This window comes from Myxocyprinus asiaticus, chromosome 27 (assembly GCF_019703515.2).
Source record: "Myxocyprinus asiaticus isolate MX2 ecotype Aquarium Trade chromosome 27, UBuf_Myxa_2, whole genome shotgun sequence".
NCBI lineage: Eukaryota > Metazoa > Chordata > Actinopteri > Cypriniformes > Catostomidae > Myxocyprinus > Myxocyprinus asiaticus.
The window spans coordinates 8,755,247-8,779,894 of record NC_059370.1 but is presented as its reverse complement, the minus strand read 5'-3'; the positions used below and the strand labels follow the sequence as shown (position 1 = coordinate 8,779,894).

Below are 24,648 nucleotides of genomic sequence, written 5' to 3'. Positions count from 1 at the left end.
TGTGTATTTATTTTTCACATAATACATCTTCTGCATGGAAGGTTGTGATATTTAAAAGCATACTGAAATAACTTTACAGTGGAGTGGTAGTTAGGCTCTAATTTTGCCATGGAGCGAACACGGAGCGGGGTTTCTCTAATCCAGGAGTGCAGAGCGAGCGAGGAGCGGGAAATGGACAAACCGGAGTGGAGCTAGAGCGGAGTGATTAAAGAATGCTTTGAGCACAGAAGGGAAATTGTTGCCGCTCCACTCCACACACACACTCTGATTGCAGCACCATGAGGCATCAATTTCAATGTCCTCCCTTCATGCTGTGCTTCTTAACAAAGTGGGTTTTGCAAGCGAAAAACACGTCAATAGAGGTAATGCCCATACATCCAACAACAATTCCAGCTTCGGCCACTTGGGACAGCGATTCAAATTTTGCAAAGCACAAACCGATGTCAGCAGAAGAACTGACCTACCTCCTGTCGCTGAATTAACAGTGTGATCAGTCTGTAACTGTCTTTATGAAAAGATTAATTTAGAGGGATAAACTTTATTTGAAGGAACCTAAGACAAGAAACATTGTGAATTCAGGGGCTTGAGAGAACTGTTCCTGAATTTGAACTTAAGCCATATTTCTTACGGGGCATTCAGGAATGACCGAGTTCGTCAAGAAAACACTGTGGCCATGTCTTACCAAAACCAGATGAGCCTCAAGTCTTAAAATCTATATTTGGTTAGCTTTAGGTGAGCCGCAGTGCACTGGCATGTGCTGTGGTTTTCAAACACCCGGCTGGGGACTTGATGAACTGCATTTGTCCTCATCCCTTTAACCTCTCTCTCTCAATCACCTCTGTCTGAACAAAACTCACACCTCAGATGACAGAGGCTAGAGCGAAGCACTACTAATGCCTTTAACCTTGAAGGTACAACCTGTAACTGTTGCAAACCACATATTGCTGTATAACAACAACTTCAGATGATATGAATATAGCATATGATGCTGATATTTCCATCCATGGGTGCTGACTTATGTCAAATATTGGGGGGTTAAAAAAAGCAAAAAAATAAAAATAAAAATGCACAATCAATAAAATATTACTATGTGGCCTTATTTAACAGCTTCCACCACTGACAGTACAGTACATCCTGAGATCAGAGTTTGCAATTCAGTAAATGGCCAACAGATGAGACAGCGGTTATCACTTTTTAAAACCCTGTCGTACATAGAGAGCAACATTGTATCATACAGTGAAATGATTAAATGAGCAACAGTTAGGTCAATCGGCATTTAAGTGGATATCTGATATCAATGTAACTCAAGCATTTTTCATTAAAACTTGGGCCTATCTTAAAAGTTGGCAAATGTACTCCTATGTTCACTGTGGTCTATGAACTCATTGATGACACTCTTTACGTCAACTTGATCTGTTCTCTCCTTGTGTGTGTGCAGAATGGCAAGATGGTTTAGGGTTGTGGTGGTCCTCAAAATGGTCTTTAGTCTTCACAAACCACTAAATGATCGTTCTGCCGAGCATGTTGTGCAACATGTAAAAACCACTTAATAAATTTCAGTGGCTTGCTAAAAGTTCTCTTAACTCAGATTCGTGTTTGAAAGCTCCCTGATGTCATGCATTGAGCGGATGGTGATATTGCGCACTTTGCATATGTCACCAAGCATATGAATTTACAAATCCAACCGAGCCATGCCAACACCCTTACCAGAGATCATAGTGTCTGCTGATTCAAGGGCAGTGGTCCTTCCATTTATTTTAGCCACCACCATGCTCTCTGTGTTTTCGACATGTTTAAATATTTCGTATGTGAATCTTTGACTTACACAAGTGGCGCAGTTGTCAAGTACCTCTAAACACAGGTTCTGAAAGTAATCCTTTGCCTCAGAGAATTTTGTAGCCTCAGTGGGCCCATCATGAAATCTACGTGGGGGTATAAGTCACTGTGTCCTGGGCAGTGTGGGGTCACCTACAGTGAGGAAATCATGTGCACCCTGCACTACTCTTTCAAAGAACAAGTGAAAGCACACTGCGCTTAGAAATCAATTGGCTTGACAGAACATCAGTGTTCTTTTTCACATCAGAGAGAGACAGCTTCAGGCTCTGGAAGACTGCATTAATTTCTTCCATTGGTCCCACTACATCCACTAGCAGGTGTAACGTGAAATAAAAGGAAAACTTCTCCATTTGTTTACAAAAAATGCTACTTTTAGTACCGATGTTCTCGTTTGTTTTTCTGCAAAATCTCTCAAATAATGCATCAAACTGTCATAGTTTTGAGGCACAGAGTTAACACTGCAAACTCGCATTGTTCAATGAGTGGGGAACAGCAGGCACAGGCTTTGTCCACCTGTGTGGAAGGAGTTAAACCATGCAAGTCTTTTTGATGACTCCCTAATCATGTTTATCAGATCCTTTACTAAATTAATATCTCTGCATGGCTTTTATTTTGCATGTCTTGAAAAGATTGCATGTCTTTTGTGTGTCTTGAAAAGCAAGGTTCATTTTGTGGGCATTGCAATGCATAAACTTGACATCTTCCTGAATATCTCTCACGTGGGCTTGTAACCCAGAGGTGCACCCAGACATGTTTGCGGCCCCGTCATAACACTGGCCTCTACTATCAGACCATGCCAAGCCCAGTCTGGATAAAGCATCATTTAAGACAGCAAACAAAGTGGCAGCAGAGGTGCACTCAACTTCATAAAATCCCACCAAATCCTGAACACTCCTTAGATCTTGGTCAACGTACCTAAGACAGATGCTCATCTGCTCACTTTAAGCAATGTCTGCAGTCTCATCCACTATTATAGTGAACAGCCTTGCCTGACGGATGTCCGCAATAATTTGATGTAGAACATCAAAAGCAAGCATTTTGATTATTTCATTATGAACATCATGCGATAGGTATTTGAACTTGTCTTTCCTTTTAAGCCACCTGGTGAGAGACTCGTTGTCCAAAGAGCATAGTTTTATCAGTTGTGTGAAGTTAGAATCAATGTCGCCATGTCTGCGGATTGCTTGACCCTGCCTGGCGAGCAACTACAACAAAGTGACTATTGCAAGAAATGCATCCCTAGCTTGGGACGTGTCCTTCACTTTCTGATCAGAAAGATTCTGAATTACATTAACCCCTCGCATGACACTTACATATTTAGATGTTGCCTCCCTGTGGCACTATGATTTTTCATGGGCTCTAAACTTTTCAGGTCCTTTTTCCAATTCTAAAATCCATCAGATATGAACATGCTTTCTCTCTTTGTCGAAAATGTTAACAGTTTATACTCAGCACAGGTCTGGCATATTTTACATAGTGCTTTTCCCATTAGCTGGTCGAATGTTAGCCAAAGTCTTTCCATCCACTTAACCTTGAAGCGTCGAGTTGAACCGGTGTCATGCTCCATCCGCCCTCTTTTAGCAGTGATTTGAGTACTGCTGTCATCCTCATCCGTGTCACTGGTTTGGGCATTGTCATCGCAGCAAACTTTACTGCCGCCAGTGTCTGGCTCATGATTTGGCAATGCCCCCCTACTTTTATTTGGGGGGGGGGGGTCCAATGCCCCCCTATAGATGGTGCCTATGTTTCAACCTGTACATCTTCAAACATCAAATGCTTATCTTCTAGGTTACAGCAGAGATGGGGACTCGAGTTAGAGCACTCGAGTCACATTTTAATATACAGTACTGTGCAAAAGTCTTAGGCACATAAGATGTTTCACAAAAGCATTTGTCTTCAGATGGTTATTTATATCTTCAGCTTGAGTGTGTCAATAGGAAATATAAATGTTAGACTCCCAAACATTACTTTTGCAAATAGAAAAGATTAGAATAGAAGAACAGGGAGCCCTGCAACAGATGTCATGGCCCCCACAGAGCCCCCCACTGAACATCGTGTCAGTCTGAGATTACATATATAGACAGAAGCAATTGAGACAGCCTAAATAGATAGAAGAACTGTGGCGAATTCTCCAAAAAGCTTGGAACATCCTATCTGCCAACAACCAAGAAAAACTGTGTCCATGTGTACCTAAGAGAATTGGTGCTGTTTTAAAGGCAAAGGTGGTCACACCGAATATTGATTTAGCTTTTTTATGTTTACTGGACTTTGTATGACATTAAGTGGTAAATGAAAACTATTTATTTCATTATTTTTGAAGACATCCTCACTATGCAACATTTTTCACAAGTGACTAAAACTTTTGCACAGTACTGTACTTCAGACTCAACTCCAGACTCGACCTAAAATGACTTCAGACATGACTCGACTCGACAAATCGAGAATATTTAAAAATCGAGTCTTTTAACCTTAATTATTAATATCTTAAAGGAAGAATTTGTGTTTTATTTGTATGGTTTTATTACATCTGCATCACATCTCCCCGTGTGTCATGATCGATCGGACCCTTATCATAGAATTCGATTATGTAGTTCCGTGTAAACCCCGAAACATGTGCCATATGTGCTTACAATTGGTTGTGCCCTCAGAAGCTGAAACTTCAGGAAGAACACATTCTCAAAGCTTAGTCACATTAACTAACACACAAAGCTAGCTAATACGGTACTGTCGCAAACATTGGGTAGTGTAGCAACAAGGCTCGATATGATCGCCAATCAGAGGTTTGCATCTAATTAAACCTAGTGCTTTGTTTTATCAATATTTTCATATATGCTCGTAATATTTCAGGTGCTCTCTCTCTCTCGTTCTGTATTCTGCATGTTTAAGTGTATTAAATAACAAATGACACTCCTTGTAGACAGGGGTGCATTAACGCATGGGCTTACACGGGCTAAAGCCCAAGGGCCCACAACTCCCATGAAGCCAAGTTTGTGGTGTCCGCCACCCCATTTTCCCCTATCCATGTTTGTGGGAGGAGCGCATCTAAACTCTTTCAGCACCAGTTGTTGACAACTGGAAGGGGGTATTTGTGAAACAGCGAACCCATGGGCCCAGAGGTACCTTAAAGTGCCCCTGCTTGTAGACATGAAATAAGGGCAGTCAAAAGATTTTAATTATTAATTGAATTGATTACATGATATGCTGATTAATTAATCAAATGAATCACTATTAATTGTATATAACAATATTTGCTAATAAAGGCCCCCAAATAAAGACAATTCAATATATAATATTATAAATTATTATTTTATATTTATTTATAAATTAATATAATAATATCAGATCATTCAAAGACATCAGATTATTGTGGCAGATGAGAAAAGCGTTGATAAAACAATACAAAAAGTGGCTTTAAAAGTCAATATATTGTTTGTTTTATTTCTATATCACTGAACATAAGCCTATCACTGGCTTACAGTCCACAGTGATTCAATTTATAATTGATTTAATCAGTCTGCGGTACTGTAGATGTTCTCACAGGACACGTTCTTGTGTCTCACTGTGGTTGCATCACGTTTCACTGGTTTCCAGCATCTCTAGCCATAATAGCTGTGTTTTAGGACATTGTGTCAAGTTAAAAGTAGTTTAAAATAAAATTAAAATAAACATGTCTCAAGACCCCTGCACTCTGTTCTGTCCAGCTGTCTTTGATCAGATGTCGGTTTGTTGCCTGTACAACTGGAGTTGCGCTTACTGCCCCTGCTGACAAAGACTCGCAAAAAGGTGGCACTTCAAGCTTGAACTGCTCTGTCTGTAGAAAGATTACTTATTAACATGGTATGACTAATTGTATTGTCTTTTTTTACCAGTTATTTTTATATTATGAATTGTACTGAATTAACTTGCTAAATCGAAAGTCTTACAACAATTTTTTATTTGTCAGTCCATGAGTCCACAGAAGTAAACATGGTCAATTCTGATTTCATGCTGACTTTAAATTAGGAGACACACAACAGATAAAGCATGTAAAGTGACCAAAAACTGTCTTACTGGATCTCCCGGTGGGCCACGGGGACCATCTTTTCCAGTGTTCCCTGGGGGCCCTCTTGGACCGGGTGCTCCAGGAGGGCCTGGAGGTCCTGGTGGGCCAGCCTGACCTTGATCACCCTGATAAAAACATACAGACGTGTGAGGTAGAGGTAATGACTCAATCAAAGGAAAGCAGTGACACAAACATAAGTATTTTCTACCAAATCATGTGTGACAGGATCATGCCATCAGTTACTTTTACTATTTGGGTGCAGTTTGTTATGCTTGTATATTGGCACAATTTTTTCACAATTTTATTCACTACATGCCATTTTCAGATCCTTCACACATGGATTAGCATATTCCACAGTAAAGAGTTAAAAATGATGAAGAGTAAGGTTTAGTAAGTGTTAGGGGAGCGTCTGCAGAGAGCACATGCCTTGCACACATGCTACCTTCAGAATACGCCTCTGAAAACTGGGCTGATCAGCCGAGATGTAGCCATGATCATATCGGGGAAAGACCATCTGTACACGTAAGTCGCCCGCAGAAAGAGACAGGAATCCAAGAATAACAATTGGAGGAAAAGAAGACAAAGGGGACACAGTAAGTATAACTGAAAGCCTCAGATTGTGTTAGAGAAAGAGAGAAGAAACAGGGAAGAGAACTGAGCAACATCTCAGCGGTGAAAGTGGACGACGGCTTTCTGGAGCACAGAGCTGCTTGGAAATCAAGGCTTGGCAGCAGAGAAGGGACACACCTTAACGAGAATCTGATTACTTTGCAGACCTGCGTGAGTGCCAGAGCCCTGCGAGAGGAACAGGTTGAACAGACGAGCAGAGATACACAGAGTAGTCATTGAAAAGAGCATTTAAAGAGCATTCCTCTGCTATTGGACTGTGCAATAATACTAGTTCACTATCAAAACATATGAAACAACTTGCAGTATTTTGCTGTGGATAAATACAGAAGGACTAGAGGCAGATTCAGCTTCGGTCCAAGTTACACCCTTCTAATGATTCATTAGCCCATTATCCAATATTTAGCTATTTGAAAATGATCAGCATTGGCCAATAACTGTGCCAACTTGGCTGATTAACAGAAATGGTTCGGCACTGATTTTGGGTGATGGGGCCTGACTCACAGTCTGTGTTCTAATTCATCCCAAAAGTGTCCAGTGGGGCTGAGATTTGGACTTTGTTCAGAACAGTCAAGGTCTTCCACACGAAACTCAGTAAACCATTTCTTAATGGACACTGCTGCATGCACTTTGTGCACAAAACATTATCATTATCAAACCTTTCCACCACAACTGTAGCCACGAAGAAGTAAGCAATTATTTAAAATGTCATTGCATGTAAGTATAGTGAGAGATTTGTCTTCACTGGAATAAAGGGGCCAAGCCAAAACTTGTTAATTAGAAGGGTGTGTCCGCAACATTTTGGCAATGTCATGTAATGCATGATTTTAAGTTAAGTCATGAAACTCTACATGGTGGAAGCTCACTGGTCCTTTGAATATGTAATCCACTAGCCAATCAGCTCACATGGCTGCTTTATGTATGTCTATTTATGTTCTCGCAATACATTACATGCTTGAATTTACTAAATTACAGGATTTAGAAATTACATTTACAATGGAACCAAACACTGTTTAATGATATACAGCAATACTGAATATTGACAATATTTACACATACAGTACAGATCATTTCCAAAGCAGAATTCTTTCAAAGTGGCATCAAATCAAATACATATACCATATGTTATGTAAATACTCACTTATATACTCACCTGTATTTTATACATAACACATAACTTAATCTGATTTATCAAGATTAAGAGGTTGTGGTAGTGGAATGGTTCTCATTGGCTTTGAGCAGAATTGTTTATTTAAACTCCATGCCATGTAATGCAAATTAAAAGCGATACTTACAATTTTGACTTGCTCTAAAAGCAGGCCAAAAAAGACAAAGTGTCTGGCTGTATAAATATAACTGAGATCCAAATAAAAAATGACCAAATAGTCCAAAATTTTAAGTTTTGCCACTTTAAAATAGCACTGGACAAAAACAATGTTTTATTTTGAAAATCACACGGGTATTTATGTTTGCTTGTGTCTGTAAACCACACGTTTAGAATGATGAATTGTACTGACAGCAGTAATGGAAACCGCCATTTGAAAAGCAAAGAGAAATGTGTCGTTCCTGTTACAAGAGATATTATCAAGTGGTACCATCCAGGTGAGGACAGACTCTCTCTCTCTCTCTCTCTCTCTCTCTCTCTCTCTCTCTCTGAATAGACTCGAGGATGAAGACAGAAAGAAAAAAAGTGCAAAAATGGTTCTCTCTCTAATAAAAGTACAGCAGTTTCAGCTATTCACCTACAAGTAAAGGAACAGAAAATTCTGTCATTATTTATTCACCCTCACCCTTGTCTCATATGTGTATGACTTTCTTACTTCCGTGGAACACAAAACACAATTTTTTATTCTACTCTTTTCCAAATAATGAAAGTAAAAGGGGACTGGCTCTGTCAAGCTCCAAAAATGACAAAAAAGCACCATAAAAGTAGCCATTATCGACAAGAGGTGATAACAAATGACATTGACAGACCATTTTTGAAGTTCATAGGCCTATAACTTTTGTAGTACAATATTCTCAGTAAATAATTACTTAAAATGTAGCCTGCTCATTGTACAGAGCTATTGCAAGAATACTTGAAATATAGTGCACAAGTCGTATGGACTACTTTAATTACTTTTTTGTCATTTTGGAGCTAGACAGCCCCAGTCCCTGTTTACTTTCATTATATGGAAGAGTAGCCAAGATATTCTTCTATGGGTTTGGAATAACATGAGGCTGAGTAAATACATTTTTATCCACACATTCGGCAGACCTTTTCATCCAAAGCAACAATGCATTCAATTTATACATTGTATCAGCCTGTCATGTCACATATTCGCTTAAAATTAGTAAATTGTGATAAGAATTTAAAGTACTCAATAACTGCATAACCTCAAATAATCACAGTTAGATTAAATGATTGCTATCAGGTGATGTAAAATTTGCAACAAGTCTATTATCAGTGTTTTTAGTTAACAGTTTTACTGTAGGTCTACTATTTTAACCAAAGTTTACTTGCATTGTCAGATGCAGAAGATTTAATATACAGTATATTAAAAAAATTAAGCGTCCTCCATTGAACTTTAATTAACCATATCGTGGGTTTCACCTCTTAAATGTATGGTAATTTTGTGTATTTATAAAAAAATTTTCCTTGCTAACTGCATATACAGTTATTATGCTTTAAAATATTTACAAGTAGTTGAACTTATACCGTCATTGACACAAATTACACAAGTATACAATTATTTTTTTGTGAACTTTCATTGCAAAACAGCAAAAAACACTGAAATGGCATCAAAAATTTTGAGAAATGTAGAAGAAAATGTAGTTATTTTGGGATGCAATTATCCAGAAAATTCCTGGTAGGACTGATTATATCAGTCTGAGTGTTCCATGGGAATCAAACGCAAGAATTTGGCATTGCTGATGCCATGCTATAACAGTTGAGCTAAACTATAACATGGCTGTAACATAGCTAAAAATGTAATGTTAGCTTCAATAGGCTGACAAGTAACGGGCTAAGAGTTGCAAAAAGGAAAGTAAAAAAGTAAAGAGAGAAAAAGAGAAAGGAAAAGAGACACCATGTTCATGTTAGCATGAGGGTTCAGTTAGCAGGGATATGGTGACCTGAGGGATGGCTGAGGTTTCCCACACTGCTTGCCTTCCTCAGCACCACACACACACACACACACACACACACACACACACACACACACACACACACACACACACACACACACACACACACACACACACAGAGCTAGCTATCTAAATGGGGGCTTCCCACTGACTTCTATTGTTCTTAAATAACGCTAATTATATTTATGACAGACTAACCCCAACCCTAAAATACAACTTTTGACATTTTTAGAAGAGAATAAAGACATCATTTAGTCTATGTACTGTTTTTCCTTTTGAGGGCATCGCCAGAGGGACGTTTGTTCAGATTTAGCAAACTTCTGGGGACATTTTCAGAAATTTTGTGCCCAAAAGTATAGCACATGCTCGCATGCTTAGGTCAGCTCGCACACGAGGTCTCTCACACACCATTTCTCTATGTGTAAAACTCTCCTCATCCCCTCATTGCTGTTGTTTTTTTATTTATTATGTGAGTAATCTGACTGTTTGATAGTGTTCGTATTTGTTTGTGAGAAAGAGCAAGAGAAATCACTAATGACGCATAATAACTTAACGTCCATTCAGACACATGTGACATCCTGTTCTGATTATAATGGGATATATGGATTCAGAGTGACACAAATATGAAGGCACTCACCCTTGGCCCAGTGTCTCCCTGGTCACCCTTAAACAGACACAAACAAGAAATAAAATTAGCACCACATTTTTGGTTTACAGTTAAACATAATGTTCTGCGTGATGGTTTTAGATATGACTGAAACATTTCTGACCCACTAACAAGATCAATTAGCCTATTTAAACACAGTTTCCTGTCAGCATTCACTGATTTATCCCATTCACAACAAGAGGGCAGATAAATGAAAGCAGGGCAGTTACTAATTACTGTTCCACTCTAATTACTGAAAACGAGCAACATTAAAATGGGAGAAAAGTGATCCTAAGGCTACACGTTTTTGTTTTGTTGTGTTTTTTTCACTGGAATCAGGCAAAGGGGTATTCCAAGTCTGCCTTCATTTACCACGGGATTCTTGTTGCTCTAATTTGATGGTTGACGTGCTCTAAAACATGTTTGAACACAACAGCCAATGCAAATGAAATATGTGAGCTGTTTTTAAAAACCTGAAAACATCTGCTTACTGTGAATCTTCTGTTCTGTGTGTGTGTAAAATATTGACAAAAATAAGTACCTTATCTCCTTTTGGTCCCGGCAGGCCCTGGAAATAAATGAGTTGGGTGCGTTGATTAGACAAGATTGTCAAAAAATTTAAAATTGACATGACAAAGGTCTAAGGAAAACACAAAGATCAGAGTGTAGTGCAAAAACATGTCCAAGAACCAAATGAACCATTTATAATTCATTCACTGAGACCAATCACTTGAGTCTCTGGTGTCTTGATATCTTCTAACGTTCACATGTACCTCATCTTAGAGATTTTCTAACGTCATCTTTTTTTAGCTAAAAATAGAGGCAGTACCTTATTCCATCTGCACTAGATATAGATGTAATCTTTGATCTTACAATAACTTGCAAATTACATGATCAAAGGTCTGTGAATATGATGGAAATACAGCTGACTGAACATGTTTACATGGACACCAGAAAGCCACTCATTGCGTGAAAGCTGCTTAAGGCTTGGAATCGGTGTTTGGATTTACATGAGCTGTGCATACATGCGGCTTGGTCAGTAAGCAGCTTTCTCCACAGCAACGTAATTTCCTCACAATGCTTGTGTAAATAACCAACATTGGATCCGAGGAAGACTTTGCTATTTTATTCTCTGTTGTTTCGTTTTATTTCGAAACATTTCAGAGTTGCTGCTGTGTTTGTTTCTATCACGACCTGCAGGGGATTTGCACTGCAATAGTGGATTTTCCCTCTCATGTAAAACTCAGTGGTTCCCCCAATGTACAAGCACATTTGCAAACGTGAGGGACAGTCGATATTTTACACTGATGTGTATAAATGGGTATAGTTTATAGTGTATGTTCTTTTCCCCACTGTACTCCCAGAAATGTTGAATTCTTTCCGCTATGCTGACTTGTTGTTGGACTCCATCCTATGGCGATTGTTATCCGGTCTGTTAACGCACATGCTCACTATTCAAAACCTGTATGAACGCTGGTTATGTTTTTACATGGCCACGCCACAATAAGTCAAGTTCTCTGGGAGAAACCTGGGTGTGTGAAACCGCTTTCTCTTAATCCCTTAAACAGCGTAAGGAAATCAGCGTTCTTGTTTACATGACGTTTCAGAATGCCACTTTCTGCAAACACCCTGGAATAAACCATTCTCTTAAGTGCATGTAAACGTAGTCATTTAAAAAATGGTTTGGGTGAAATTGCACGAGTTGAATTGAAAGGGGAGAGTCAGAATCTATGGCTATGTTCACACCGCAAGCCAAAATGCCCCAAAATGCCCAATTCCTGATTTTTTGCTCAAATCAAAAAAAAAAAAAATTTCCACAGGTTGTTCACGTGATATTTAAATGTGGCCAATAACAGACACATTTTTGCAAAATGATATTACGTGGTTCATCACAGGTTCCTTCCTTATTGCGGCAGTTCTGAGGTGAAATATCCACTGTGTGGTGCAATAAACGTGATCAAAATGTTCTCCCAATCAAATGAAGTTTTTAAGGTTAATTCTCTATCAAGTTTTAAATAAACAAATTACCTCCCTGACCTAAACCTTAAACCTAAACCTAGCCGATTGTGTCAGAAAAACATATATGAGATGAAAACCGCAATTTTACTTGTGATTTGTGTGAAAGGGAATATACTGTAAGTTTTGGTTGTGTTGTGCCTCTAGTGTTCATTTCACCAGAAAACTGCAGTGATGCATACTGTAAGACAAGCCACAGTCAAGCCAAAATCATTTGGCAAAAATGCACGTCAGTTATATGCTTTTTATAATGCCCAAATCAGGCCACACCTGAAGAAGATCTATGACTGAATTCTTTCGACTTATTTTTCTTTCATGTGAGTTAAAACAACTCAACAACTGTCTTTCACTGGAAGCAACAGATAAATGATTTTTGGAGGTGGACTTTCAAAAGTCCTCGATGATTAAGTGGTTTAGGTGACACTGGACAAATGAGCTTCCTTAGGCAGTGATATCTGGAAGAAAACAAGCTAAGAATGATGAATTCTCTTTTAGGTGTGTAATCCATTATTTCCATCTCATTTGTGGATGGACGTACATGGTGAATGGCACTTTGTGATGTGTGTGATCATATATCTACGGTGATAAATGGCATGACAACTGAAGATAGGAGTTTAATCCCCATGATGCCATGCTAGAATAAAACCATTATTCCTCATTTTCACAGTATGAACTAACGGCTTCCAGTTGTAAGAGCTTCACCTTCTGTAAACCTAAGAAGCAGGTAAACATCAGTCTCTTATCTGACAAAAAAAATAAACATTAACTGAAAAGAAGAGATTTGAAACTGTATTTACCTGGCTTCCTTTAGGTCCAGGAGGACCCTGTAAATAAACATCAACAAACCAGCAGTCAACAAGATATTTAAAGGAAAGTTCCAGGTTCAATACAAGTTAAGCTCAATCGACAGCATTTGTGGCATAATGTTGATTACCACAAAAATTAATTTTGACTCGTCCCTCCTTTGCAATAATAATAAAAAAAGCAAAAATCAAGGTGTAACAGTTAAAGGGCCGGCAAGGAGGAGGTGGGAACTGGCTGAAAAGTAAACATAAACTTTAATGATATAAATGAACTTAAAACAACATAAAACATAAGGACACAGACACACATTCAACGCGGCTGCGTGCGTCTCTCTCTCTTGAACCGGCGTCTCCAGCTGCCCCTTATCTCGCTCTCCCGCTGATCAGCTGATTCAGTGCCGGCTGTGCTCCATCACGGTCCCGCCACGCCCTCCTCCTCATCACACAAGGTTACAGTGAGGCACTTACAATGGAAGTGAAGGGGGCCAATTTTTGGAGGGTTAAAACACAGAAATGTGAAGCTTATAATTTTATAAAAGCACTTGCATTAATTATTCTGTTAAAACTTGTGTATTATTTGAGCTGTAAAGTTGTTTAAATCATAATTTTTACAGTCATTTTAGGGTTTTAGGGTTTGTTGACATTACATCGTCATGGTAATGAAGTTGTAAAATTGGCTTTAACTTTATACAGAAAAGGTTAGTGATTTTATCACACTAAAATCATGTTTACACGCATATTGTTTATGTCAAGAATTGATAAACTTTTGAAAATGTAAGTATTTTAATGTTCAAAATTGGCCCCATTCACTTCCATTGTAAGTGCCTCACTGGAGCCTTGATTTTAGCTTTTTTGTGGTAATCAACATTATGCCTCAAACGCTGTCGGTTGAGTTTAACTTGTATTGAACCCGGAACATTCCTTTAAATATTCTACAAATATATAATACTATGAAATACATAAAAATACTCTAACATACACAATAATGTAGAGTAAATATTATAGAAAGTATAAAAAACTAATTAAATTAGTATTAAATGTCCACTTACAACCAATATGCACATTGTGTCCATATTGCTGATTATGACATGCACTGACAAGCATTTGCTTTCAAAATATCAGTTATTTGACATTAAAAAGACTCTGATCAATGTAAAGCTTTCAACCTCTATGTCTACATGCACTCATTATATCACTACACATCTTTAACTTGTCACTTTAAAGCTGTGGAGTACTCACAGGTCTTCCATCCAGACCGAGTGGACCCTGCACAGTGGAAAAAGAGAAAAACAGCCAATTAAACCGCTGGAGTCCAGCAGACAGCCTGTCATAATAAAGGTAAGTGTAGACAGACTATGAAAGGAAGTATGAGGCATAAATCAAGAAATGAGGAAGCTCAGGGGAGAAATTGTAGAAATTGTTAAATTGAAATGATGATGTCAGGCCATGATATCATTCCTCCATTTCAAAGATGGAGAATGGAGGCAGACAAACTTGTACAGTTTCTTTTAATTTAGAACATAAATCTGTTATGAGCACAGTGGTTCAGATCAAGTTGAATGTATTTATATGCCACTGAGTTGAAATTTGTCATAAAAAGTGACTTAAAGTATCAGACAGCAAAGTTTAAAAGAAGAATAAAAAAATCCAAATGCAAGTACTCTAGAAAAACTTTCCCAAAAGAACATAGAGTTAAGATCATACTCCAAACTCGAGGCCTAAAGAGAGAGAGAATTCCTGCTGCATTTCTATTACTGGCCAGTTAAGAGGGAGACTATCATGATTTACTGACTCATAAAATGACATTCACAACCCATTTTACTTCTGTGATGAGATGTACAGTATTTCAGTTGATTGTAACCCACTTTTGAGGATGCTTTTTGACCGGAACGTGGAGGCTGAAGGTCAAGTTCACCCTTGAGAAGCATTAAATTACTGTATTAACTGAGATTAAGACTTTAGAAAGGCTGCATTACCTACAACATTAGCATAAAACAATGCCTAAATTAGTACTGGTTAATGTTAAACAAAGGCCCTTGCAGCCAAAAGGAAAGCTGTTTCAAAGGAGAGCATGTTCAATGAAAATTTTGAACAAAATGCACCAATGAACCAATCACAATAAGACCTGAGATGTCTACTATAGTGAGACAGTAATGTTTAAACAACTGATCATGATTAGGGCTGTTCCACGGTGGTCGAATAATCGACTAGTCATCCAACAACTGACTAGTCGATTAGTGGGGTCGACTACTATCATTAATATTTTAAGTGCTGGTGGTTTTAATGGGTGATGCAATTCTCAAATTAATTGAGAGATGCAACTTCTTAGAGAGCGTTTTTGCGTGATTATAGCTTTCTGTGCTTAAAAGTGAATAATAGTCAGCACAGTAAAGTAGTAGTTGTCTCTTTAATGCTTTAAGTTTAATCCATGTATGCACTGCTGCTGTTTCAGCCATCAAAGCACCGCATCAACAATACATTACAAGACAATCACTGTCAGATGTTAAGTCCTCTGCTGTGAGTAAAGTTTGTGTATATATTAGGTGCTTTGGAGAGATTAAAATCTTTTGGTGATTCTGTCTGACACTGCTTTACCCTGTAAAGTCTGACATATGAAAGAATTTTCAGAAAGGTTTTATAATAAACTGTTTTTAATATCATTAGACAACTTTAAAAAGAAATTCCACTTTTTTATGTATCATAGTTGATAGATTAGGCTTTAATGGTCATTATGCTCCTGAGGCCCAGCAATTCATTTTTGTGTAGGACAATTGTTATTTAAGCTTATCTTAGCCCATAAAGGCTACAGTGATAATTCTTGGGGTATTATCAGAGGACTCCCTGGGCTTTTCAGAGATACCAAATATTTGAGAGTTTGGCCATGACAACTTCCTCTCCTTGGTCTATAAATATGGATTGAAATGTATTACAGTTCAATTCAGCACATCAAATACATTATGAATAAATGTATTTTTTTATATATAATTTTTCAATAAACAGTTTTTATCATATGTATTTTATGCACCAAACACTATATTGACATTTAAAAAAGGGAAATTGTAAAGCTTTTTTCGCTGGGTCTCAGGAACTTATGGTAAGATGACATCATTATAGCTTGTAATGTAAAATAATGAGATCTTTATAATGACAGAATAGGCTGAATATATTAAAATACACAGAAATATTAGTCAACACTTTAAATATATCTTATAAATATATATTGATATTTTTTATATACTGTGATTTTTGCATGAATGGAATGGAATGGTGATTGAGAGACCTCAAAAGTCTGTTGTATTTCAAAATGCTGTTTCAATAACATAATATACAAAATTTTAACCAAGTACAAGTTGCTTCTGTTCCGCTAATACTCATTTTAAAATATCAGTAGCAATATAATCATTACTGTCACTTTTACTTTATTAAAATAAGCTGTCATTTATCCCAACATAAGAGTCACTTTTCGCACAAGTCCGCTGCCATTTTAAATAGATCAGTATAAATACTGAAACCCCTTTTTTCACAAATAACCACTATATGGTACCATAAACATGTGAAACTTACATACCATTGGTTGTTTGGCTTTTGAACGGAGGCTGAAAGAGGAGCCGTCAAATATTGTGTATCATATTTGATACATACAGCATTATAGGTTTAAATAGTTACAGTAAAAAAGGTTTAAACTGCTTGATGTAGTGAACTAGATGTGTACCTGCAGCATTACCTTTCAGTTCTGCACTTTCAATGTGCAGCGAGGATCACCCTGAAGCACGCCGGTTATATTGAAGAGCGTCATTCTGCGTTCAGGATGCGCAGAAGCGGTTTTGTGCCATACTGTATTGTAGCCTTTCTTATTTCTTACTCCTATTACTTTGATAGTTTTGTGCAATAAGATTTAATAGTTATTTAGCCTATATGTAGTGGAATATCCCCGCTTAGCATCCGTATATCCCTATGAAATGTGTTTGGTCTGGGTAATGTGAACATAACGGAGCCGAATTATACATTATTATCCTTACACCAATTAGTCTAGTAGTTGTTCAAACAACCGACTGACTAGTCAATTATGAATATTGGTAGTTTTGCACATCCCTAATCTTGATTCTGTTACATTCTGCCCTATATGCAAAGATCAAGACAACTTACATGTGAAAGACTTGCCCCATAAATCCTATCATCTGGCCTTTCTTCCTTATGAGGGAGCATATGCATAGAGATACTATAGCACTACATCATGACAACTTTAGTAAGTAATTTCTAGGGACTCCATGAGGACTGGCTTTTGACAACATTAGATCAAGTCATTGTCATAAGAGGTCCCATCAGTCATTCCATAAATGGCCTTTAAGGATCATTTGGTTCAGAAAGCTATATTAAAGTGTCATGACACCCCTAGTCTTGCTCTAAAAGTAGCAGTGTCACTGAAAAACCACATAAATCTGTATAGAGTGTGTGAGGCCACCATAATGGTAATGACCTTTGACCTTTGAAACATATATCTGTATAATCCCAGGTTCCTAATTGGTCAGTCTCACATCAAAGATGAATCTTATGAGTTTATTCAAAATTTTTTCCTTCTTTGTTAGAGTTGAAATGTAATATAATGTGATATAGCAGAATGCAGCAAAAGCTCTATTTTAAAGTCTGAACATAAAAATAGAGACAGATTGCTTGCAGGACAATGTTGTCATGCTCCGGGGCTTCTGTTTTAAATAAATAACACATTTTAAATAATAGTAGTACATTAAAAATGTTAAAAATAATAAAAGTAATCCAAACCACCTGTGCACTATATTCCAAATCTTCTGATGCCACATGTGACTGAAATTTAAGACAAGAAAGTGTTGCTTGTTAGCTGTGGTCACCTCTCACCTTCATAGTATGAAAAAGAGCAGCTTGGACATTCTGCTTTAAATAACTCCTTTTGTATTCCATGGAAGATACAGTAGAAACTCAATGAGATTTCGAAGGACATGAGAGTGAGTACCCAATGAAATTAAAATAAATGAAAAAATAAAAATGCTTCAATAAAGTGTCTATACCCAAATGTAATGGAACATCCTGGTCTAAAATAACTAACACTTAACTTCTGCCTTTGAATAAACAGACAAAATATGAAAAATCCCATTGTGGACGATAAACAATATCTGGTCTTAAGTGTTCCCAGAGGCATGTTAAGGACAGAGCGAGGGATCTGTAAGATTGTTTGGAGGATGTGCCAGAAGCTCTAATCAGTACATCTGGAAGCGCTTATGTGGTAACTCCTCATGGTGAGTTGACACTGTGAACACACAGGTCAGTGCCAGCGGACTTCCTGGAAGAGAAATGGATGAATCGGCCAGGACGCTTGCTCTGATTTATGATCACTGGTTCTCGGGGTCTCAGACCCTTAAAGTTCATCATGTGATCAAGAGCCCTATTGGTCACCATTGATGGGTCTTGTAATTTGTTGACCCTCAAGACCAAAGGCTCCTTGATTTATAATTGAATAATCCATCATTATTATGGAGGAATTAAAGGTTTTCTTCCTCAAATATGCAGGCTACCAGTAGCTACACGGCCAAAAAAGACTGCGGCAGCCATCAGGTCACCATCCACTGAAGCTATCGGTTTTGTGCTGATATTTCTGAAAATATTGGTTTGTGTTATTATTAGCAGTACTGAAGATGTCAGCCTTGTTCTGATATTACTGAAGATATCGGTCTTGTGCTGATATTACTGAAGATATCGAACTTGTGCCGATATTACTGAAAATACAGTATCAGTCTTGTGATAATAGTACAGATAATGAAGGTCTTATGCTGACATTACTGAAGATATCGGTCTTGATATTCTGAAGATATCGGTCTTGATATTCTGAAGATATCGGTCTTGATATTACCGAAGATACGTTTCTAGATATTACTAAGATATCGATCTTGTGCTGATATTACTGAAGATATCGACCTTGTGCTGATAGTACAGATAATGAAGGTCTTGTGCTGACATTACTGAAGATATCGGTCTTGACATTACTGAAGATACAGTATCAGTCTTGTTCTGATTTTACTGAAGATATCGGTCTTGTGCCAATATTACTGAAAATATCTGTCTTGTTCTGACATTACTGAAGATATCCGTCTTCAGCTGATATTCATGAAAATATCTGTTTTGTGCTGATAGTACAGATAATGAAGGTCTTGTGCTGACATTACTGAAGATATCGGTCTTGATATTCCTGAAGATATCCGCTTGATATTACCAAAGATATCAGTCTAGATATTACTGAAGTTATCGATCTAGTGCTGATATTACTGAATATATCAACCTTGTGCTGATATTCCTGAAAATATCAGTCTTCTGCTGATAGTAACTCTGCCGTTGCTGGTCCCAAGCCGGATGTGAAAGGAGGATGGTTGGGCATCGGGCTAGCAACCTGTCCCAGTAAACAAATCCAGCCTGCTATGGAAACGACAAGTGAAAATACATTGAGTGCAACTGAACGCAGGAATTCAGATTTGTGTAATATGGCGGCAGTGGAGGAAACTCATCGTGGTGTCCAAAGCCTGATGACGGATACGACATTCACTGCAAGATAGATTACCCAGATTGAAATCTGGAATGTTCGTATGCTTCACCAAAGCGGCCGCCTGAAGCAGCTACTCAAGGAATTTGATCGATATCGACTGGACTTGCTGGGCGTCAGTGAAGTCTGATCGAAGGGAAATGGGGAGATGACCAGTGATGGAAAGAAGATTCTGTACTCCAGTAATGAGGGGGCACATCCGTGGGGTCGGGTTGGTCCTCAGAGAAGAAGCAGTATGTACTAATTGGATGGAAGCCAATCAATGATCGAATCATCACAGCCCATTTTGTATCTGCCCACGTTCGAACAGATTTACGGCCCAACTGAAGAAGCGGGCGAAGCCGAAAAGGATGAATTCTATGACGTGCTACAAGCCGTGATGGATGAGACGCCAAAACATGACCTCAAGCTCGTCATTGGGGCCATGAATGCCTAGTTCTGCCATGAACGGTATTGTGATATTACTGAAGATATCGACCTTGTGCCGATATTACTGAAAATATCAGTCTTGTGCTGATGGTACAGATAATGAAGGTCTTGTGCTGACATTACTGAAGATATCGGTCTTGATAATACTGAAGATATCAGCCTTGTGCTGATATTACTGAAGATATCAGTCTTAATATTACTGAAGATATCGGTCTAGATATTACTGAAGATATTGGTCTTGTGCTGATATTACTGAAGATATCGGTCTTGATATTACGGAAGATAGCGGTCTTGTGCTGATATTACTGAAGATATCGGTCTTGATATTACTGAAGATAACGGTCTTGATATTACTGAAGATATCAGTCTAGATATTACTAAAGATATCGGTCTTTTGCCAATATTTCGGAAAATATTGGTCTTGTGCTGATAGTACGGTTAATATAGGTCTTGTGATGACATTACTGAAGATATAGGTCTTGATATTACTGAAGATATTGGTCTTATGCCGATAATGCAGAAAATATTGGTTCTATGCTGATAGAACAGAAAATATAGATCTAGGCCGAATAATGATTTTGTCAACTTTTAGGAGCTCACTTGCATGTAGACTGCTTTAGAGCTAATAGATACAGACTAAAAGCTACAAAACTCCAATTTTGTTTGAATTTTAATTCTGAGTAAAATGATCTAACAACTTATACTTTGAATTTCCAAGCTTTCTATTATCTGTTTCACACCTGCATGTCCATATGGATGCCACACATGAACTAACACAATTTATGACCCCCTGAAGACAGAAGGTAACTGTGGAAAAAATAAAATGTATCGTAACTCCTAAACCTGCTTTTCTTTTTCATGCTTCTTCTGCAATAAAACTCATAAATACTAAACATTTAATTTTGTTGTATATGCCACCAACATTCCAAGGAGGGAACATTAGGAACAAAAATTCCAAAGTAGCACAGATTTACCACATATATTTAACCACAAAGTGCAAAGGAGTGAAAAAGAGGATTCAGATTACCAGTAAACCCGTGAGAAAATGAAATAATGACTTTTTTGTCTGTTGCTCTTTGCCAGCATTAACGTTTTTTCAAGTCTGCAATGAATTGCAAATTCATTGCAGGGTAATCGAAAACGCTTTGAATTTATGCCTACAAAAGCATTCCTGCTAAAATTGGACTTTGTGGAGGGTTCATGCCGCAGTGCTGGAAATCTGGGGGGATTGTATAAATGGGCCCTTCGGGTCAAATCAAGTCTTAAATGTTCAGTCCCATTCTATTTCTAAAAGAATCTTTCACAGTTTGTGGCTGCCTTTTCCTACTTAAGAGATTATTTTTGAGTTGGACAGTGGAGAACTGAAATTTCCTTTCATCCAGTTGTAAGCCTTTAAAATCTTTGGTAACAGAACAAATAATCTACCCTCTTAAAACATAATATTTTTTAAAATCTAGCTTTATGAATGAGGTCCATACTCTCAAAGATGACCCAAATTTATCCAAATTAAAGATATTAAACCTCCATTAATGAGATTTTTAGTACATTAAAGGTGATGTGTTTTTTTTTTTTTTTGTGTGTGTTTTTTCTTTTCATTAAAATACTTGTTAAAATACATATTATTTTACGTATTATTTTTTGCAATTACTTTTGGGAGCGCTAGTGTTGCAGAAATGACATCCTTCACCTTTAAAGAATAATTCACTCCTTCATTTACTTAGTCTTTCATACATCTGGGAAAAAAGATTATTATAAAAGAAACTGAAGAGGATAATGGACAGGAACACATACAATGTGACCCCCTTTAGTTCAGTTTCATCTTTCTGCATGAAAAAACCCCCCAAAACCACAATCTCATCCCCGTGTGGCTCCGAGGGGAGAGAAGACCACTCATCTGGATCCAATGTCCATGAAGTCTCCATCTCTCTCTGTTCTCCTTTCTTATGTCAGGTTCTGTCTTTGGAAGCAAGAAGTATGATGTACCTATTTTTTTTATTTTACAGTGTTGATTGCCTGTGGAAAAAATAGGTTGTTAGGTTGTTCTAGCTGATTGTGAACAGGCCCAAGTCAAAAGAACCAAATAAAAAGTTTCTATAATATTCTGGTTTCATTGAAGCTTTTAAGGGTTTAAAGGGTCAATAATAACTTCATGTTGACTTTACTATCAGCACAAGACTGATGTCTTTAGTGGATGGTGCCTTAATGGCTCGGGTCGCTCCTTCAATGTAAGACAAAGAGATTTTTTTTTCTTCAGCAGCCATATCAACCTTTAGCTCAAAACTGGTTGCCCACTGAAGCTAAGCAGGGTTGAGCCTGGTCAGTACCTGTATGGGAGACCTGGGGAAAACTAAGGTTGCTGCTGGAAGAGGTATCAGGGAGGCCAGCAGGGGGTGCTCACCCTGTGGTCTGTGTGGGTCCTAATGCCCCAGTATAGTGACGGAGACACTATACTGTAAAAAGGCACTGTCCTTTGGAGGAGATGTTAAACTGAGGTCCTGACTCTCTGTGGTCATTAAAAATCCTAAAGCACTTCTCTTAAAGAGTGTTCACTGTGTAAAGCGCTTTGAGTGTAGTGTCAGAAAAGCACTACATAAATGTAACATTCATTCTTTGTTTTATCATCTGAAAACTGTAAGTCTGATTGCTTATAAATGTAATAGCACACCTCTCCTCAACAAGCCACATGATTGGTGCAGGATGCATTACGAAATCCTTAACCCTAAGTATGGGCGATAGTAATAGTGATGCTTGACCTTAGCAAACACTAATAATAAGCAATTCTTTCAATCAGATATATATATATAAAAAAAGAATCTTTCTCCTTCTTTTCATCAGGAACTTTAACACGTTTACACATCTCAGCTCCTTCCAGAGAGTGAAAACCTGTCATGCAAAGTCAAAAGGAAGATTTATGGCAATGACGGTCATGTGAGAGTCATTTTTGACCATGTCTGCATGTAATACAGTCTGTTTACCCTTACAAAAAATCTAAACTAGCCACAAACTTGGTGCAAATTTGCAGCAAATATGCTGCTTGTTATTTTCACATGCAAATGAGCTTTTGATTCGCCACAAATGTTTGGCAGAAGTTTGCAGCTCTTGCCGGTAGTGGTGAACCTCCGGCAAACTTTTGGCAATAAAAGCTCATTTGCATATGAACATGAACAGTAGCGAATTTGCGGTAAGTATGCAACAAATTTGCCATGAACTCTTGATTTTCATAAGGGTACCATACTGCTAATCAAACCACAGCCTCAAATGAGCACAGACAGCATGTGGGCACCACCTGAGTGTATGAGAACAATGGCGAGGTAACCACACACACACACACACACACACACACACACACACACACACACACACAAGACATAATGTCTGCTCAAATGTGCATGTAACATGCAGCCCGGCACACGGACTGAGAAAATTTACATGGATGTACACGGATTCCATCACACATTTATGCTGTCTGGCTTCTGTTATTCTTTATATCTTAGCAGATCTGTGTCCGGGGTTAGCGTAACAGTGTAAATCATATTTACTTTACCTCATCTGTTTAATTTCAAAATTAATCCGTCTTGTACAAACATATTGAGGACTTGTCCATCAACCCGATTTAAGAAAAAAATCAATTTGGGAGGAAAACAGAGCTTGTTTGAAAGAAACCTATTGCTGGAGAGCACAATGAAATCACTGGCGTATGTTGCACAGTTTCTGCCCAAAAGCATTTTGAGATTGTGTTGTAAACTGTAAAGGATGTGGATTTGGGCCGAGTTCACACACGCACCTGTCGCTCAGTTCCAGATCAACAGAGGCTTGGCAGATGCCAATGGACGTGTTCCAGTTTAGGAAATCTGATCCACTCCCACTATTTGTATTCTGTCATTCAAAATCAATGAGATTTATTACTAACAAACTTGTCAGTGTAGCCTTAGGTGGCCTTTTGAATGTGTGTCTAAGTTCTACAGAGAAAACTACAGTGGTCCCAAAAATTATTTGGGCACTTAAATCACACTTTAAAATATAGGAATGTTATTGCATTAGATAACAAAAGTGGCATCTGCAAACAAATAATGGCAGAACTTGAATTTACACTTTTCAAGCCATTTTTTATCCAATGTAATGGAATCTCCATTTTAAATGTCCAAAAACGTTTTGGAGCCACTGCATATAAGGTGCCTTGCTTCAAAAACAAACACACACATCCACACACACCTGTCTATAATTAGCAGCAGAGTTTTCCATAGACTGGTATCTACAAAGTGATCTCACAGTACATACGCCATGCAATATCAGTACAAACATCACTGTGATTCACTGCAATGATAGCAGAGATAATGGGCAGAGAGACGGAAGTGGTAATGTAATAAATATTATCTCCAGTATAATTGGCTGCTAAAGACACACAGTAAGACTTACTCACAACTCTCAGACAAATATACTCTCTGTTATCCTCACGTATACTTCACGCCCCGAGGTGAGCAAGCTTGTTATCCAAACATCTCATGATAATCAGAGCCAAACCAACCAGAACCAAGAGTTCCTCAATTAGGCACCAGAC

At 38.0% G+C, this 24,648-nt stretch overlaps 1 protein-coding gene across 1 annotated transcript in view; it reads right to left on the bottom strand.

Annotated features, from left to right (window-relative positions):
• The window catches only part of LOC127417628 (collagen alpha-1(XXIII) chain-like), a 239,450-nt gene that overhangs the window by 31,128 nt on the left and 183,674 nt on the right, over window positions 1–24,648 (bottom strand). The window contains exons 6-11 of the mRNA XM_051657677.1: window positions 14,336–14,362; window positions 13,091–13,117; window positions 10,819–10,845; window positions 10,269–10,295; window positions 6,321–6,392; window positions 5,887–6,003 (exon numbers count right to left, since the gene is read on the bottom strand). Coding sequence (XP_051513637.1) covers window positions 5,887–6,003; window positions 6,321–6,392; window positions 10,269–10,295; window positions 10,819–10,845; window positions 13,091–13,117; window positions 14,336–14,362 — 297 coding nt within the window. The remainder of the gene's footprint in view (window positions 1–5,886; window positions 6,004–6,320; window positions 6,393–10,268; window positions 10,296–10,818; window positions 10,846–13,090; window positions 13,118–14,335; window positions 14,363–24,648) is intronic.